Genomic DNA, 20,186 nt, shown 5'->3' with positions numbered 1-20,186 from the left:
CCACAAAAATCTTTTGTCATTTACCAAATAGTATTAAAAGTCTGACAGATAGCCAACCAACATTTAAAAGCAAATTAAAAGAATTTCTGAATGATAACTCCTTCTACTCAATAGATGAATTCTTAGATATGAAGTAGTAACTGTAAAAAATAAAAAAATCTTTGGAACAAGGATTAATGTATTATGTATCTACATCTACATCTACATCCATACTCTGCAAGCCACCTGACGGTGTATGGCGGAGGGTACCCTGAGTACCTCTATCGTTTCTCCCTTCTATTCCAGTCTCATATTGTACATGGAAAGAAGGATTGTCGGTATGCTTCTGTGTGGGTTCTAATCTCTCTGATTTTATCCTCATGGTCTCTTCGTGAGATATACGTAGGAGGGAGCAATATACTGCTTGACTCTTTGGTGAAGGTATGTTCTCGAAACTTTAACAAAAGCCTGTACCGAGCTACTGAGCGTCTCTCCTGCAGAGTCTTCCACTGGAGTTTATCTATCATCTCCGTAACGCTTTCGCGATTACTAAATGATCCTGCAACGAAGCGCGCTGCTCTCCGTTGGATCTTCTCTATCTCTTCTATGAACCCTATCTGGTGCGGATCCCACACTGATGAGCAGTATTCAATCAGTGGGTGAACAAGCGTACTGTAACCTACTTCCTTTGTTGTCGGATTGCATTTCCTTAGGATTCTTCCAATGAATCTCAGTCTGACATCTGCTTTACCGACGATCAACTTTATATGATCATTCCATTTTAAATCACTCCTAATGCATACTCCCAGATAATTTATGGAATTAACTGCTTCCAGTTGCTGACCTGCTATTTTGTAGCTAAATGATAAGGGACCTATCTTTCTATGTATTCGCATCACATTACACTTGTCTACATTGAGATTCAATTGCCATTCTGTGCACCATGCTTCAATTCGCTGCGGATCCTCCTGCATTTCAGTAGAATTTTCCATTGTTGCAACCTCTTGATACACCACAGCATCATCTGCAAAAAGCCTCAGTGAACTTTCAATGTCGTCTGCCAGGTCATTTATGTATATTGTGAATAGCAACGGTCCTATGACACTCCTCTGCGGCACACCTGAAATCACTCTTACTTCGGAAGACTTCTCTCCATTGAGAATGACATGGTGCATTCTGTTATCTAGGAACTCCTCAATCCAATCACACAATTGATCTGATAGTCCGTATGTTCTTACTTTGCTTCATTAAACGACTGTGGGGAACTGTGTCAAACGCCTTGCGGAAGTCAAGAAACACGGCATCTACCTGTGAACCCGTGTCTAAGGCCCTCCGAGTCTCGTGGACGAATAGCGCGAGCTGGGTTTCACACGACCGTCTTTTTCAAAACCCATGCTGATTCCTACAGAGTAGATTTCTAGTCTCCAGAAAAGACATTATACTCAAACATAATACGTGTTTCAAAATTCTACAACTGATCGACGTTAGAGATATAGGTCTATAGTTCTGCACATCTGTTCGACGTCCCTTCTTGAAAACGGGGATGACCTGTGCCCATTTCCAATCCTTTGGAACTCTTCGCTCTTCTAGAGACCTACGGTACACCGCTGCAAGAAGGGGGGCAAGTTCCTTCGCGTACTCTGTATAAAATCGAACTGGTATCCCATCAGTACCAGCGGCCTTTCCTCTTTTGAGCGATTTTAATTGTTTCTATTTCGATATCTACCATTTTGTCAACTGTGCGACAATCTAGAGAAGGAAGCACAGTGCAGTCTTCCTCTGTGAAACAACTTTGGAAGAAGACATTTAGTCTTTCGGCCTTTAGTCTGTCATCCTCTGTTTCAGAAGCATTTTGGTCACAGAGTGTCTGGCCATTTTGTTTTGATCCACCTACCGCTTTGACATAGGACCAAAATTTCTTAGGATTTTCTGCCAAGTCAGTACATAGAACTTTACTTTCGAATTCATTGAAAGCCTCTCGCATAGCCCTCCTCACACTACATTTCGCTTCGCGTAATTTTTGTTTGTCTGCAAGGCTTTGGCTATGTTTATGTTTGCTGTGAAGTTCCCTTTGCTTGTATTATGTATGTCAGCAAAGTTACTTTTCTTCATTCCAGTATTACCATTTTAAGATCATAATTCCTCAGAACACAGAAAACCTATAGATTTGATGATGCAGCATTATATCACTTGTACCTCACTAAAAAGCCCTCATTCCCAGCTGCAGTGTTATGAATTGCATGATATAAACAGTACCCAATGTTGTCTAGTTCAGAAGTTTTATTCTCAATACAGTTACTCCACATTTGCTTGCATACAGTTATCTTTTGCATTAATCATGTCTGTCAGCTCCAGTATTTTACTTACATTTCTTACCTATATTCTTAGCTAGTGGAATACATTCTCTAAAAATTTCCGTTAAGACCCTAATATTATTCATTATTTTATTATTTTCTTGTTGCTTGATTATCTAATAAATAAACACGTGCTCTGCTTATCCAATGCAAAATTGGTTCTACTGAAAAACACTCCACAGTAACAGATCCGTTTGCTAAGGCAAACTGAATAGACAAAATTATTACTTAGAAAAAGTATTATTTCACTGTATTCTATCAATTTGCTTAAGATTCTGGCCTGAAGGGTAATATACATACAAATCTTGTTTATTCTTTCCACACACATTACTCCAGGCAACTATGTCTAAAGTTGGTATTCCTTAATGTTAGAAAAGGCACACTTCTATGGGTAGATAGTTATCTCCATGTATTGACTGCACTGAACACAAACACTTTTACTATACCACAGTTCACATTAGGATCTCATATTTAAGATGGTTTTTACTGCATATTGCCTCTGCTGCTGCACCAATGAACTGATTACTTCAAATGTTAATTATCCTTCACATATGCTGACACCTTTTATTTTCTATTCACCTTATCTCCTTGTTTGACAGAAATTCCTTAACCATGGTACCAATTTACTTTGTTCGATCCTCTTATGACTTCATTACTTATAGCCAACACAACATAATATATATACAGGGTGAGCCACTAACTATTGCCACCAAGAACAACTCCTGAAGTATGATAGAAACTGAAAAGTTTGTGGGACAAAAGTTGCATGGGACAATGGGGCCATAATATGACATTGGTTTGGTTTTTTGTTGCTAGGTGGGGTCGCTTCAAGGATATGAAGGTCAATCTTTTTTTTTTGGGGGGGGGGGGGTGCTATAGTTTGGTACTTATTTTCTGATAGCAGCTATTGAGACAAATCCAATGAAGTGTTACAGTAAGGTGTTTGAAGGTCAAACATATGGCATGAACATCCATTTACAGAAGGTGTTCGAAGTGATAACCATTGGTATCAATGCATTGCTGCAATCTTCTTATCATGGATTGAGTGGTATTCCTTATCACATCGGCACTTACCAGAGCATATGCTCTGACAATTCTCTCTCATATATCTTCAGGTGTATTTGGAACATCTTTATAAACAATGTCTTTTACGAATCCCCATAAGAAAAAATCCAGAGATGTCAAGTCTGGTGAACGAGCCGGCCATGACACATCTCCTCTGCATCCAATCCAACTATTTGGGAATTGTCTCTGCAACTCATTTCACTGAAAAATGTTGATACCACATTCTGTTCCTTGTTCCTAAAGGTATTTCTTCCAATAAGAGACCTAATGTTTCTTTCAGGAATGTGGTGATCTTTCTACCATTAAGATTTCCTTCTATGAAATAGGGACCTATAATTGTGTCCTCTAGAATACCACACCATACATTGACAAGGTTTTTGATGTGCAACTTGACACAGCCAGCTTGGATTTTTAGTTGCCCAGTAATGCATCTTATGCAAATTAACATTTCCATGGTTTGTGAATGTAGCCTCATCAGTAAATAAAATCAAAATAATAAATTTGTCATCCCTCTGAATCTGTAGTTGAGCCCATAATTCAATGTGACACATACAATCTGCACCAGTTAATTCTTGGTGGAGACTGATATGGTAAGGATGGTTTTTATGGTAATGCAGAACACGTACAACACTACTCTGGCTCATGCCAGAGTCCCTTACGATTTCATGTAAACTAACGCAAGAATCTTGAACCACAGTGGCAAGAGTACCAATTTCCGTTTCCTCATCAGTAAATTTCCTTTGCCAGATATGTTTCTGATGCGTGGAAGATCCTGTTGTTTTCAGTTTATCATACACATATTTAAATGTATGATGTGTAGGGTGAGTACGTTGAGGATATCTTAGTGTATAAGTTTCTAGCTCTCACTGAATTTTGTTGGCATTCTCCGCAAATGAGAAGCATATCGACTTGTTCTTCGAAGGAAACATCATTCGCATTCAATGATACTAGTCTTACCATTCCTATTAATGTCGTATTGTGAAACCATTGAATGGTATTTACATGTCAGTGGCACGTTAGATGAATATACTGTATTTGGCGCTAACGTGTCAGGATTGGCCAGGAGCGGAAAGCAGTATGCACCCGTTGAGGTGAAAAATCAAACATATGTTAAATGCATGGATGTTTAATGCCATAAAAAGGAAAGGCAGGCCTAGAGAACCCGTCGAAACTGAATGGGCTGCCACCCAAGAAAGCAGGAGAGGAGAGAATCTGGTCGGGTCGGAAGCTGCCAGCAGAAGAGACCAGAGGGTGTGTCCGCTCCCAGCGGCTGGCCACGGTCCCACCCTCCACTTGACCGCCTCCCAATTGGTCAGCCAAATCAAAGATGCGCAGTTTGGTAGTGTTACCCCATCAGCAACACTTGAATTTAGCTTCTGATGATGCAACACGTGAGTTTCAAAGTGGTTATGTCCGGTTCTGGGCAACGTGACTGAGACACTGCAACTCGGTGCCAGGCAGAAGGCACTGATGAACATCAAGTGAAATATAAAAATTAAATTTTTATACTAAGTAATCCATTCAGTAAAAACCCCCACTATACATCCTTCTCCCCTCCGCAGTATTGAAGTACTGGGAGAGGGGGGTGGGGGAGTAAATTGACAGTTACTATGGGGCTCCTGTGAAGGACGGCCTTGCATAATTTTGACAATACACTTTGATTTCTTTTTTTAAAATTTGCATTTGTTTAAGAAAGTGTGACAATGTTTGCAGATGGTAATGAAGACTTGCATGACAGAATTTGGTCAGTAGCGGATGGTGCGGTGGTGGTGTGAGACACGGCGAGTGGTGGTGCAAGGTGCAGCAATCAGCTGTTGGTGCTGGCAGTGGCGGAGGTCACTGGCCACGGCAGGCAGCAGCACACTGTGACACACTGCAGATTCCACCGGAGCATCACAGGGGAGGGGGGTGGGGAAGAGGGTTGAAACTTTGAATCACTTCACACCCTTTAACAGTGGCAGACAGGAGCACAGTCAGCTTGTGGAGAGATGGGAAAGGGGGGGGGGGGGATCAGGCAGCAACAGCTGGCACGACTAGAAGGACAGCACAGGTTGGGGAGGAAGGGGAGGTAATAGCAGTGTCAGATGACTGAGGTGTCTCCGCGCCTTGCATTAAGGGCACCGCACGTGCGACTCCTCGTTGACAGGCCCAGTTGATTGTGACAGACGGAGCACATGCATTAACAACTTCATAGTATCAGTGTTCAAATGGGAAGGTTACTTAATGAAACATGGTGCCATTCCAGGGAAAAAATTTTTAAAATAAAAAGGTAGAGGTGTAATGCAGTCACTTCTTCATACAATATTCTTATTTAGAATTAACTGTATTGGTACCTACAATAGAGCTGCTGTCCACAACTAGTTGTGCCATAACACATAAATAAGATAATAAAAATAACACAAATGAAATAAAGGTTACACTATGGATTAATTAGGCTAGGCCAGCATTGCTGAACAGGCTGGGCAGGTAAAGCTCTGATAACCTCTTCAGAGCAGAAGGCTAGGGTGACATTTTAGTTATCATAGCATGGGAGCATAAATTACATATTGTATGGGTAGAATGTTCATCTGCAAAGGAAAATAATAAGGTGTTTACTTGAGCCTTGTTACTTTTTATTTTGGTTGATAAAGCTGGGAATCTCTTAAGTACAAAACAGTACCTTAGTGTAGAGTCCCTGGATCTAGGGGCACATGGGTGTTTAGATTTCAGAGCATATCTAGGGCGAGCTGTGGGTGATGGAACTTTCCATTTTCTCCGCTTCACAGTGGGAACGGAACCTGGTGAAGGTGCGGCACTTGTGTCAGAAGATGGGGCGAGAGGCGTAGTTCCTGAATAGGGTTTAGCCTACCAAAATGGATGATCAGTTTGCGGTTGGGCAGTTGTAATTCTGCATTAACAGAAGTAGTGAGCTGAATAATTGAATATGGTCTGTCATACAGGGGGTAAGTTTCTTCACTCTTCCTTTCCTTACAGTAGGTTTTTTTAATAAAACCAAATCACCAGGCTTATAGGGGTGGGGGGTGGCAGTTTTATTACTTCTTTCCATCTGATTTCTGCTTACTTTGCAGTTGTTCCTGTGCACCTTCTTCCAAATGGCCTTAAGGCAGTGGGCCAACCCCTTAACGGCTGTGTGATCGATTCCCGGAGGTAATTTATCGATCTCAAAGGGAGATCCCACAGGGTGGCCTAACACTATCTCATAAGTGGCTTCATGGAAATGGTTATTGTATGCACTTGACACATACAGAATATATCTTTGCCAGTCACTGTGGGCTGAGTTGATATAATAGGAAAGCAATTATTTCACAGTGCGATGGACACGCTCAGTGCAGCCATTTGTCTGGAGGTGAAAAGAGGTGGTTCTCCATTTTTTTATTCTCAGCAATTTGAAAACTTGGAGAAATAAGGTGGACATAAAATTCGTTCCTTCATCAGTTATGATGGCTTCAGGGCTTCCAAAAGGAAAGACAAGATTATCTACAAAAGCTCATGCTACTGTTTCAGCTGACATGTCAGCAGTGGGTACCAAAATAAGATATCGGAAGAAGTGATCAATAATGGACAGAATATACTTACTTCCTTGTGTACTTATGGGAAGTGGCCCAACTACATCCAAAGCTACAAACTGAAAGGGTTTTGATGCCTCGGGAAGAGATTGTAAGGGAATTTTTATTCGTGGGGGTAGTGCTCTTTGGGCACATGGTAGGCAATTTTTTATATACACTCCTGGAAATTGAAATAAGAACACTGTGAATTCATTGTCCCAGGAAGGGGAAACTTTATTGACACATTCCTGGGGTCAGATACATCACATGATCACACTGACAGAACCACAGGCACATAGACACAGGCAACAGAGCATGCACAATGTCGGCACTAGTACAGTGTATATCCACCTTTCGCAGCAATGCAGGCTGCTATTCTCCCATGGAGACGATCGTAGAGATGCTGGATGTAGTCCTGTGGAATGGCTTGCCATGCCATTTCCACCTGGGGCCTCAGTTGGACCAGCGTTTGTGCTGGATGTGCAGACCGCGTGAGACGACGCTTCATCCAGTCCCAAACATGCTCAATGGGGGACAGATCCAGAGATCTTGCTGGCCAGGGTAGTTGACTTACACCTTCTAGAGCACGTTGGGTGGCACGGGATACATGCGGACGTGCATTGTCCTGTTGGAACAGCAAGTTCCCTTGCCGGTCTAGGAATGGTAGAACGATGGGTTCGATGACGGTTTGGATGTACCGTGCACTAGTCAGTGTCCCCTCGACAATCACCAGAGGTGTACGGCCAGTGTAGGAGATCGCTCCACACACCATGATGCCAGGTGTTGGCCCTGTGTGCCTCGGTCGTATGCAGTCCTGATTGTGGCGCTCACCTGCACGGCGCCAAACACGCATACGACCATCATTGGCACCAAGGCAGAAGCGACTCTCATCGCTGAAGACGACACGTCTCCATTTGTCCCTCCATTCACGCCTGTCGCGACACCACTGGAGGCGGGCTTCACGATGTTGGGGCGTAAGCGGAAGACGGCCTAACAGTGTGCGGGACCATAGCCCAGCTTCATGGAGACGGTTGCGAATGGTCCTCGCCGATACCCCAGGAGCAACAGTGACCCTAATTTGCTGGGAAGTGGCGGTGCGGTCCCCTACGGCACTGCGTAGGATCCTACGGTCTTGGCGTGCATCCGTGCGTCGCTGCGGTCCGGTCTCAGGTTGATGGGCACGTGTACCTTCCGCCGACCACTGGCGACAACATCTATGTACTGTGGAGACCTCACGCCCCACGTGTTGAGCAATTCGGCGGTACGTTCACCCGGCCTCCCGCATGCCCACTATACGCCCTCCCTCAAAGTCCGTCAACTGCACATACGGTTCACGTCCACGCTGTCGCGGCATGCTACCAGTGTTAAAGACTGCGATGGAGCTCCGTATGCCACGGCAAACTGGCTGACACTGTCGGCGGCGGTGCACAAATGCTGCGCAGCTAGCGCCATTCGACGGCCAACACCGCGGTTCCTGGTGTGTCCGCTGTGCCGTGCGTGTGATCATTGCTTGTACCGCCCTCTCGCAGTGTCCGGAGCAAGTATGGTGGGTCTGACACACCGGTGTCAATGTGTTCTTTTTTCCATTTCCAGGAGTGTACTTGGCAACATCTCACCATCTTTTGTCCCACCAATACCTCCTGGAAATATGGGCGTTTGTGGCTCTTTTTCCACTATGGCAAGCTTGGATGCTGTTATGGCACTGGGCAATAATTTCAGATTGTAAGTCTTTGGGTATTACTATACATTTACCCAGAGGGGTCCTGCAGTATAGAATTACATCCTCTGTAACAAAATCTGGATGGGAGCGATACTGGCAGCATTTTGCATCATTTTCCTGGGAGTCTTTTAATTTGTCTATTAGCACATCATCTCTTTTAACTACTCTCACTTTTCTACTAAGGTCGTCAGCATTCTGATGTAATCTTCCAGCTTTGTGTTGCACTTGGTAGTCATTTTCACTCAGTTTCAGGGCCCAGCGGGTGAGACGGCTCCTAGGGTCTTCCAAACTTAATAGCGACTGAAGTGCTCCATGATCTGTTACCAGTGTAAATTTTCTTTTGTAAAGATAGGTCCAAACTAGTTATCTCCAAACATTAACACCAGTAATTTTTTCTCCGTAGTGCTGTAATTAATTTCCGCCTGGTTCAGCTGATGGGATGCGTAACCAATTGGTCTTTCCTCACCGTCAATACTTTGACTAGAATAGTTCCTACTGCAAAGTTGGACACATCACTTGAGAGAAAGAATGGTTTTTCGAAATTGGGATAGATTAGTAAGGGGGAACTAGCCAGAGCACCTTTCATATGTTGCACAGCAGCTTCACAATTGGGGGTCCATTGATAGGGTACATCTTTTTTCAAAGGGTGGATAAGGGGTTTAGCTATTGTGTCATAGTCCTTTATAAAATATCTATAATAATTTCTGAGTCCCAGAAAGCTTTGCAATTCTTTTACATTCTTAGGGGAAGGTAATGTCCTAACTGCTTCAATTAGATGGCGATCTGGCTTTACTCCATCAGCACTAATAATATTCCCTAGGAACTGTAATTGACCCTCAGCAAAGGAACATTTCTCTATCTTTAAACTTAGATTAGCACTTCTCAGTCTAGACAAAACATTTCTTAACCTGGTAACATGCTCATCTATGGTCCTGGAAAAAACAGTGATATCATCTAGATAAACTAGGCACATTGTAGGTTTCAGTCCTCTTTAACAGTAAGTCGGCATATCGTTGGAAAGTGGCTGGCACATTGTGGAGCCCAAATCGCATTCTCAGAAATTCATATAGACCAGAGGGAACTACAAATGCTGTGTTTGGCCTGTCCGGTTGTGCACTCAGTATTTGGTGGTACTCACTCTTCATATCAAGGATAGTGAAGTATTTGCAATTTCATAACCTGTCCAGTGTTTCAGCAATACGATGGATAGGGTAAGTATCGTGAGTCATTACCTTATTTACTGCCCTCATATTGACACAAAGATGGTAGGTCTTCTCTCCATTGATTGATTTCTTGGGGACCACAACGATTGGGGATGATTAGGGACTGGCGAAGGGTTGTATTATCCGTGCCGCTAGCTACTGTTGGATAGTTTCCCCCACAGCAGGCTGGAGGTGATATGGTATTCCATACGGTTTCTGTGCAATGGGCCTCTCATCTCCAGTGGGAATTTCAAGGTAAACAAGGTCAGTAGCCAGCAAATAATGCCTTCCCTTGAATAACAAGGAATGTTCTTGCAAGGCGGAGTGCAATTTTTGTTTGGTCAGTCGCAGGCAGATGAGCTAACTTATCCTCAAATTTGTCTTTGAGCACAGGAGCAATATGACATATGTTACATTCCAGAAGCTGGTGTTTTTGGTTAGATTTTGGCTTTTCTTGTACAGGGTTGTCTACCTCCTTCATTTCAAAATTGTCCAAACAGACGGGAATATAATATTTCTTCCCCCTGCACTTCTGCTGTTGTTAAACCATGTTTAACATGGACCCGTAATCTGTCGATTACATCGTTTTGATGGAGAAGATCCACCAATACAGCTGTTCTTGGCAGTTCACGGGATTTGACCCCAAGCCAGAGAATGCGTCCCATACCACTGCTGATGGTGATATTCGCTGCCTCATTTACAACACCGTGGCAGACTGGGTGCATGAATTTCTCAGAAGGCGTGATCTGACAGTGTGGCTTGCACCCTCCCCCCCATGCTCCAAACCGCCACCCCCCCCCCCCTCCCCCTCCGGCTCAATAGCTGAGTTTGGAGTTGTGGTGGATTTTTGGTGAATTCTTCCCTCTGCTGGTTGTATGAGGGTCCCCCATTTCCCAGCTTCTGCGGGAAGTTTTTACTCTTATTCCCGATGATTTGACACCGAGAACAATAAGGTAATAAGGTGCAGCCAGCCGCTGTAGCCGAGCGGTTCTAGATACTTCAGTCCAGAATCACGCGACTGCCATAGTCGCAGGTTCGAATCCGGCCTCGGGCATGGATGTGTGTGATGTCCTTAGGTTAGTTAGGTTTAAGTAGTTCTATGTTTTAGGGGACTGATGACCTCAGATGTTAAGTTTCATAGTGCTCAGAGCCCTTTGAACCAATAAGGTGCATGGAACTGCACGGCAGCATGGCCTGCCTTTGGGCAGTGTTGGCATGCCTGCTCATATTTAAACATCGGACGCAGTTGTTCATTCGTTATCGTTGGGGTCTGAACCCAGAGTGTAAGTGTGGCAAGCCACAGCGCAGATTCAGTCAGCAAATGCCTGTACATTGTCCCCTTGCTTCTGGCAGAGGGTGAACAACTTGTTCCTGTAATAGCGGGCGTCACATCTGTCAGAACATCTTTCTTTCAACCCAGCTTCTAACATGGCAAAAGAGGTGGTGTCCCTAAGGATGGAGGGTGGTAACTGATTCAATGTAGGTACAGGTGTCACCTGACAGTTTAAGGTGGAGTGCAATTAATAGGAAATAGTTTGGTCAAGCACAAGTGCGGCCTACATCTTGGACAGTTTGTAAAAAGGAATTTATTTCCTCATTAGGTTTTCTGGAAAATGTTGGAATGAAATCAACTGCAGGGGTACTGTTAGCCAAAGTTGCAGTGGGTGGTTGGGGTACTGTGCTACTTAAGGTTCTTGCTGTCATTGTTTTAACACACAGCCTAATTATGTAACACTTATTTCACAGTTAAGTTGAAGCATTGTTGTTGTTCTAACCAACCCAGGTTTCTGAAACTCAGCCATGGACTGACTGTCTCTGGCCCCTATATATCCTCACAATAATAGGTGCTGAAACAACACATTGTTCGAAGTTTGATTTACAGAAATTACAATTAAAACTTAACTCATTAAATTAACTGAATACATTGAAAATTGGTTCTTTTTAACAGTTTCTTCTATTGCAAGTGTTAAACCGAATACTTGTTTAAATGATGAAATTAACATATATATTAAAAACAAAGATTCCAAGACTTACCAAGCGGGAAAGCGCCGGCAGACAGGCACATGAACAAAACACACAAACAGAATTACTAGCTTTCGCAACCGATGGTTGCTACTTCAGGAAGGAGAGGGAAAGACGAAAGGATGTGGGTTTTAAGGGAGAGGGTAAGGAGTCATTCCAATCCCGGGAGCGGAAAGACTTCCCTTAGGGGAAAAAAAGGACAGGTGTACACTCGCACACACACACATATCCATCCGCACATACACAGACACCTGGTGTCTGTGTATGTGCGGATGGATATGTGTGTGTGTGCGAGTGTACACCTGTCCTTTTTTTCCCCTAAGGGAAGTCTTTCCGCTCCCGGGATTGGAATGACTCCTTACCCTCTCCCTTAAAACCCACATCCTTTCGTCTTTCCCTCTCCTTCCTGAAGTAGCAACCATCGGTTGCGAAAGCTAGTAATTCTGTTTGTGTGTTTTGTTCATGTGCTTGTCTGCCGGCGCTTTCCCGCTTGGTAAGTCTTGGAATCTTTGTTTTTAATATATTTTTCCCATGTGGAAGTTTCTTTCTATTTTATTTACATCATCATTAATTAACATATATAGTTATGCAAACAGTACTTAATCTGCCAGGAAGTTTCAATAATACTTTTGATAAAACTGGAAATTACTTTGGAATTAATTGAGGGCTGGCTTTGCTAACATGTTTTTGAATGGAGCCAAATAGATCCTTTAAGAATACAATTAGTTGTTCCTCAAAATGTTTATAATTAGTACAGAAATTATATCTGCTTATAAGTCAACAATAGAATTTAAGTTATGAAGCAATTGCTGATTCCACCTTATAACAAAAGATGCTAACTATGAATAATTAAATAAATTAGACAATCAATTACATATATACAACCAAGCAGGAACCTCATGAAACTACAGGGACTGAAGTGGGAATATTCCACAATGTCCACAACAAATTCTGCATTTTTTTTTTCAACTGAAATTGGCTGAGAAAAAACAATGTATTGCATTATTTATTGAACACTCCTCATACTACTACTACTACTAATTCACTATAGAATAAACAATGTATTGCATTATTTATTGAACACTCCTCATACTACTACTACTACTACTACTACTACTACTACTACTAATTCACTACTAAGAAAGCAGACAGTAAAGTATCGCGAAACAAACCTTGTGCTGACACTGTTACTTCATGAACTTTGATAATTTTTAGGAAATCACTCAGGGTTGTATCACACAACTCTAAAGCTTCTATACTTACTTCTCTATCAGTAGTGAGGTGTATAGTAACATCCCAGTTTAATGATACTGCACACAATGCACTGCACTGTTTACAAGAAAAAACACATTTGGTTGCTAAGCCCTGCAAGTTAACAGCCCATACTACATAGTATTGATTACATTGCTTAACACATTGATTAAATGTGAACCTAGATGCAGCTACATGAGTTTGGTGATAGAAACATCAGTCAGAAAACCACAGACATCAGCAAAGCTCAAACTACTAATTGAAGACAGTAAGTGTGTACTCTGATATTTTCGGCTGGTTATTTGACTTGCATTGCAATGAGGAACAAAATGATGTAAATAGACCTCCCAACTCTCATGTTCCTTTTCAAAGCAGGCGAATGGTGGAAGGGGAGGTGAGGAAACAGTAGCTGCAGACTTGTTTCTTTCACTGTAGTTGTAACAGCAATAACTGCTATTTCTGTTGCAATTCCCACTGCCATTAGTACTGCATCTGGAATTACCATTATTTTTCTTGCTGTAGCTGTTCCTGCAGTTGTCGTTGCTATCATTCTGGTGATAAAAACAATTCACCTTTCTTTATTAGAAAACATAGTATATTTCAGTCAAACATGTTAAAAGGTACATCTAAGGCTGATGACTGTCAGTAATAATGATTATGAGGTACATGTCTTTACTGTGTAATAAGTTTTAGAATAAAGAGAAACTTCAGGTCCACCCTACCCTGATTTTTGCAAGGAATTTTCTTGGAATATGGTACTGTTTTTTATATTTTATGTTTTGAATGCATTGTTCATTTTGTTAACAGTCAATGTTTTTTCTCATCTGTCTGTCAGGTCTACCTCAAAATATGTTGTGTCCTTTAACTTAAACTGTGTATAAACTTTACAGGGACTGCTGTGTGGCAGCACTTACCACTTATCACTGACAGCTCATAATCGCATTGACAGCTCTCCTAGCAGCCCAACATTATCTGTCCGCACACAAGGGCAGGCACCAGGTGTACCACACCAGGCAATGCTGATAACACCCAACTCCACATCTGTGTTGTTGCGGCTACATGTCTGGCCTGATAATGGCTGTCCACTGACATATTTTGTACTGCAGTATCGGCCAAATGGGGCACAACACTGGACACTTGGTGAGTCATTTGTACCAGTGAGTAATATCAGATGTAATAAATAATATCATTTAATAACTATGATGTCAGACCTCAGATAAAAAAAATTAAAATTGTTAACATGAAAGACATTCTCCAACCATTCACATAAATGTAACACTTTTCATAGATTACTTTACGGCATTATCCAAAAATAAAATAGGCAAATGACACATTTTACTGTGCAGATGGGAATGAATGGTCCATCTAGTGCCTCCTTAATACTCACAACTTCCTGGCCTAAACAAATCACTGATTTGAAAAAAAAAAAAAAAAAAAAAAAAAGATGTTTGTGTGAATGTATGAGGAAATTTGCAGCTATCTGAAGCTGAGCTGCATGAAAAGTGACTCAGGGAATTAGTGCCGCACAGTGCAGTGTTCTGCCACATGGCCAGCTGATTGCACTGACTAGTATCACACCTGCACCTCTTACGCAAATGCATCTGACCAGCCACAAGTGTGGGTGTGGCTGTCCTGTAGCATCCTCAGTCTCGTAGAGCAGTATATAGTACAGCGTGAGGTGTGGGAACTTCCTTTATTTTAAAAATTGTAAAACAGAAAGTACTGGAGTTATTGGTTTAGTTCTCTTTCCTTTGTATAGAACTGCATTTAAAATTTTATCTCATTAGGTTTTGAAAATGGTAGCTTGAAGGTGGCCTCTGTTCTGCTCAATGCATTTAGAGAGTCAAAATCAGAAGTTTCAGTCCACTTTGTCAATCATGTCTGTATCTGTGTTGGTAATAGCAGTATGATTATTGTTCCGCAGCTCACCAAAGTCCCATGGATGATTGATTTACACCACGGATTAAGATGGCTCATAAGGAAAAAATACCAGGGGGCTAAATCTGCTGAGCATACTGGTCATTGAAGACCCCCCTCCCCCAAAGAGATGAGACAGTCAGGGACGTCTTTGCACAAGAGAGTCATTCATATTCATGTTAGGTCCTGCTCTTTGGAATGTGCTCAATCCCCCACAGCAATGAGTTATGGCTGCTGTGTAGTGTGTGTTTCAAATAAGGAAGTTCCTGCGCCTCACACTGTATAACTGAGGGGCTGCAGCTTCTTTTTTCCCAGAGTAGCTGCTTTCTTTGTAATTTACTTGATTAAATTTAGCTGGTTTAACCATGAGTATATTAAGCCTTATAATGGTAGTTTATTGTTAATACAGAATACAGATTAAGTCTCTATGATTTGCTTGTCTTTTGTCAACATATACCTTGACTTGTTCCCCATCCCTGAAGGTTTACCTTTCTAATGGAGCTATGGAACATGATGAATGAATGATTGAACATCTGGCTTACTGCTTAAAAAATTATAGATTTATTGGAACAATACTTATAAAATAATATTTTGTCAACAGTATCAAATGCATTGAAGCCTCAACGCAGATTCACTGTTTCTGGCCTAAATCCAGCTTCTATCTATCAGCTAAAGATAGAAGCACATAACATAGCAGGATCTTCAACTGCTGAATACACATTTGCTACTCTTACAAAGGATGGTGGTAAGAAATTATAGTATAAATTGCTCACTGCTGAAAATTTCACATTTTTTATATTTACTAAATTTATACACTCATACTTGATGTAGTGACATGGAAAAAGTCCTTATTTTCTTCTGAATTGTTGTTAAGTGTAATTCATGTCATTAACAACCATAATAGTAGTAAAACGTAGAACCATAAGGTATTCTCATATATTTGCATGGGGTACCTTGCCAGTTACGTAAAAAACAAACCATGCAAGTCCAAAATAAAAGTAAATAGTTAAAATTACAAATTACTTACAAATAAAAATAGAATTGAAAGTTTTACTTATAAAAAAATGTGGTAGTATAATTGACAGAGATAGAGAAATATCTGAGAAGTATCAAGCTCAAGATATTAAAATAAAATAGGAACAGAAAAGGGAGAGATTAGACAGATATGGAGAAGTTACATTGTAGTCAGAGTTAAACAGATTGTAGTGATCTGTGCCACTTGTGTGAACAAGCAGACACAGTGAAAGTTCATAAATATTCTGTGTGTCTACTCCTCTGTTACGTATTCTTTGATGTTACTTTTTCTCTCATTACTCCTTGCTTCTTAGTGACTAATGTAACTAGCACTATGAATAGCACACACCCTGTAATTAATATATGTGGAATAAATTGGTATTTGAGCAGACTACCACATGTTTGTACTACCACATTCCCATTTTGACATCTGTAGTCACATCAGAACGTACGTACGTGTTACTTCCGCACAACTATGTTGGGTTTATTTTCACATGCAAATGAATACTTCAGCAGTTATTACCGAACCAGCCCAAAGCCGCGGGATGATTGGAGGAGGAACGATAAAACCACAACCTTTGTGGCAGGAAAGTCCTGTACTACGGTCTATGGTTTGCACAAATAGAGAGCTAGTTCATTTCATTGCAGATTTCATTAGATGAAACGAAGTCAGTTAAATTGTTGCAGCACTCAGTGTGTCCAAGAGATCTGAATGCATTAGCATGAACAGTGGATAAGATCCTGGAGATGTATCCCTCAATGAGTTCTGCAACACTGATGATACAGCAGGGTAACAGAGCTGCAGGCGCAGTGGCTAGCACACTGGACTTGCACTCTGGAGGACAACGGTTCAATCCCATGTCCGGCCATCCTGATTTAGGTTTTCCGTGATTTCCCTAAATCGCTCCAGGCAAATGCCAGGATGGTTCTTTTGAAAGGGCACGCCCGACTTCCTTCCCCATCCTTCCCTAATCCGATGAGACCGATGACCTCACTGTTTGGTCTCCTCCCAAAACAAATCAACCCAGCCCAACAGAGCTGCAGTGCCTTTAGTATCATTGCAGTCGCAGTTAGTAGAACTAACTACACAGGTTGCCGTGTTGCAAACAGTACATACCAAACAACGACTGTATCAGTGTTCATTGAGAAGTCATAACCGTTTGGCTGTGGTGTCAAACACCTGCAGGTATCATAAAAAATTGGTAAGGCTGCACAAAAATGCACACCACCATGCAAATGGGAGTGCAACAGGGAATCTGAGGCAGCTACACCTATCTCCACTAGTAATACATGCCGATTGTTCATCACAGGTCACAGTGCAATATTTAGTGGACACATGAGCTGAAGTATTGATGTATCCAACAACTAAATTATTGTATCACAACTGTGATGATTATTACTTTGATACCACTAATGACTCAAAGATTAAGACCTGTGGACAAGTTGCCTTAATACTCAGTCTTGGTCTCCATCAAGTATTTGAATAATAGTTCACAGTGGCCAATGTCTTGCAACTGATCTTGTGGGCAGATTTCCTGTCTTTTTACAGTTTGGTTCCTGACCTGCAATGGTTGCATTTGAACAATGCAACAAAATACCTGGATGCTCAAGGAAAGGTCAGCTACACTGCCCCCATGGCAGTAAATGTAATCACCAAGGGTATGCAGTATATGAGATGGCTGAAGGAGTTTTCTGAAGTTACGCAGTCACCTACATTACTGCCAGTTAAGCATACAACAGTGCACCACATTCTCACCCGCAACAACTTTCTCACCACACCAGGCCCACATGCCTATGCCTGTGCTAGATGGCTGGCACCTGAAAAACTAAAAATAGCCAAGGACGAATTTTTTTGTGTGTTAGCACAAGGTGTATGTTAAACCCTGAGTAGTAACTAGGCAGCCCCTTTACACATTATTCTGAAGAAGAACAATGATTGGTATCCATGCAGTCCAGACATCCATGCATACTACTGCCAGTCAAACACAGGGACCATTCTGGACCAGAATCCCAAGCTGCATATAAAGGATTTCTCCATCTATGTGCACAGTAAAACAATCTTTTCCCTGATCGACTTATTACCAAATACCAGATACCAGTAGCCACAGAAGATGTCCCTAAAACAGCTGTCACTATATCTTGTGGACTGTTTGAGTTTATGAGAATGGCGTCTGATCTCTGTTACTTGCTGCTAAAATTCCAGCATTTCATGGATGAAGTCACGTGAGAGTTTAATTTTGCTGTATCTACATAAATGATGTAATGTTGACTTCTGAGGAGGAACAATGATGGCATTTAACTCAGTTGTTCGACCATTTATGCATGCACAGTCTACTAATTAACCCTTCAAAATGTATTTTTGGGGCAACAGAAGTTCATTTCCTGGGATACTCTGTTGACACAAATGGCATATGCCTTCCTCAAGATAAAATACAAGCCATAATCACATACCGTCGTCCAATCACAGTTAGAGATATTTGTTGGTTTCTCAGTGTTTTTAACAACATTTCATTTCCAGTTATGCCCTGATCACAGCTTCAGTAAATGAACTTCTTAAGGGAGCACCAAAACCAAATGACAGATTACAGTGGGCACGTAAAACAGACTCTGCTTTCCAGGCCATTAAGATAACAATATCAGATGCTACATGACTGACACATCTTATAGCACAAGCTCCACTGGCTTTAATGGTTGATGTGTCTGCTACCACTATTGGGGCAGTAGCACAACAGTCAATAGATCATTGTTGGCAACCACTCGAATTTTACAGCCACAGACTGTCACCCTTCCAACAATGGTGGGTGACATACAATTGTGAAACATGTGCTGCTATCAAAAAATTTTAATATTACTTGTATGATTGACAATTTAGCATTTGTATAGACTATGACCCTTTGACTTAAACTCTCAGGGTCAAACCAAGCGAAGCATCTCTAAGACCGCTGAAGCAGTTAAACTACATTGGTCAGTTTTGAACTCATTTTGTTTACGTACAGTGCAACCTCAGTGTGCCCGCAGATGTACTGTCCAATGTTGAAATGTTAAATATATTGGAGCATACCACAGCACAGATCAAAACTATAGCTACAGCCATTGATTTTGATTCTCTAGTGCAAGCACAACATGATGAGGAATTGTGCATGTTGCTCACGCAACAATTTGAACTGAAATTATGGCAGATAATCACACCTGAAACAAATGCCAGACTGAACTGTGACATTTCTGGAACAAAACCGTGACTGTTTGTGCCAGAATAATTTTGAACTTGGACGATAGCAGCTGCACATAGTCTAGCACATCCTTGAGTTTGAGGCACTATTATGTTAGTCGAGCACAGTTTCATATGGCCTAGACTACAAAGCATTTGTCAAGAGCTGCATGGCATGTGTAAGGAATAAAATTTCGTTACATGTCAAGGCATCACTGGGCGCACTTTTACTCCCAGTAAACAATTTGAACATGTCCACATTAACATTGTAGGACCTTTCTCAGTTTCTGAAGGCTACAGTTTCTGCTTCACAATAGTGGACTAATTCACCTTGTGACCAGGAGCATTCCCAATGATAGATATCATGGTGGTAACACAGAAATTCTTTTATGGGTAGATTGCTCAATTTGGCGTGCCTTTACACATCACTTCTAACCAAGGATGTCAGCTGGAAATGTGTCTTTTCAAGGCACTGGCAATGTTACTAGGTGTTAAATGTGTATGCACCAATCCTCAGAAGCCACACTTGATGACATCCATTTGTTTTTACAGACTTAGACAGCCTCACACACATATTTTTGTATAAGGGGCCATATGTTGTATGAAGTAGAGACAGTAATGTATTCGGAATTGACATTCATGGTGTGATAACTAAAGTCGTCATTGACTGGATCAAGCCTGCTTCTTTTGATGTGCAAGACACCACAAAAAGCTATCACCACCAGTTAATGAAAAATGAAGATGCTGCAACTGAAGACCCATCTGCATGCCACCTTGCTGATGCCTCACGACAGTCTCCAGGCATTATCCTGCAGGAGACTATGCCAAACTTACCCATGCCTCGCCCAGATGCCCCTCTATTCATTAGTGCCATGACAACCGCGATAGGCACAATAAAAGGATTCACAC

General features: G+C 41.7%; 1 protein-coding gene across 1 annotated transcript in view; it reads left to right on the top strand.

Annotated features, from left to right (window-relative positions):
- The window catches only part of LOC126267877 (Down syndrome cell adhesion molecule-like protein Dscam2), a 1,296,028-nt gene that overhangs the window by 1,230,112 nt on the left and 45,730 nt on the right, over positions 1-20,186 (top strand). The window contains exons 25-26 of the mRNA XM_049973186.1: positions 14,029-14,278; positions 15,657-15,800. Of these exons, the coding sequence (XP_049829143.1) occupies positions 14,029-14,278; positions 15,657-15,800 (394 nt within the window). The remainder of the gene's footprint in view (positions 1-14,028; positions 14,279-15,656; positions 15,801-20,186) is intronic.

The sequence above is a fragment of the Schistocerca gregaria genome, chromosome 4 (genome assembly GCF_023897955.1).
Source record: "Schistocerca gregaria isolate iqSchGreg1 chromosome 4, iqSchGreg1.2, whole genome shotgun sequence".
In the NCBI taxonomy this organism is placed as follows: domain Eukaryota; kingdom Metazoa; phylum Arthropoda; class Insecta; order Orthoptera; family Acrididae; genus Schistocerca; species Schistocerca gregaria.
Note: the sequence above shows the minus strand (reverse complement) of the source record. Positions and strands in the feature narration are given on the sequence as shown.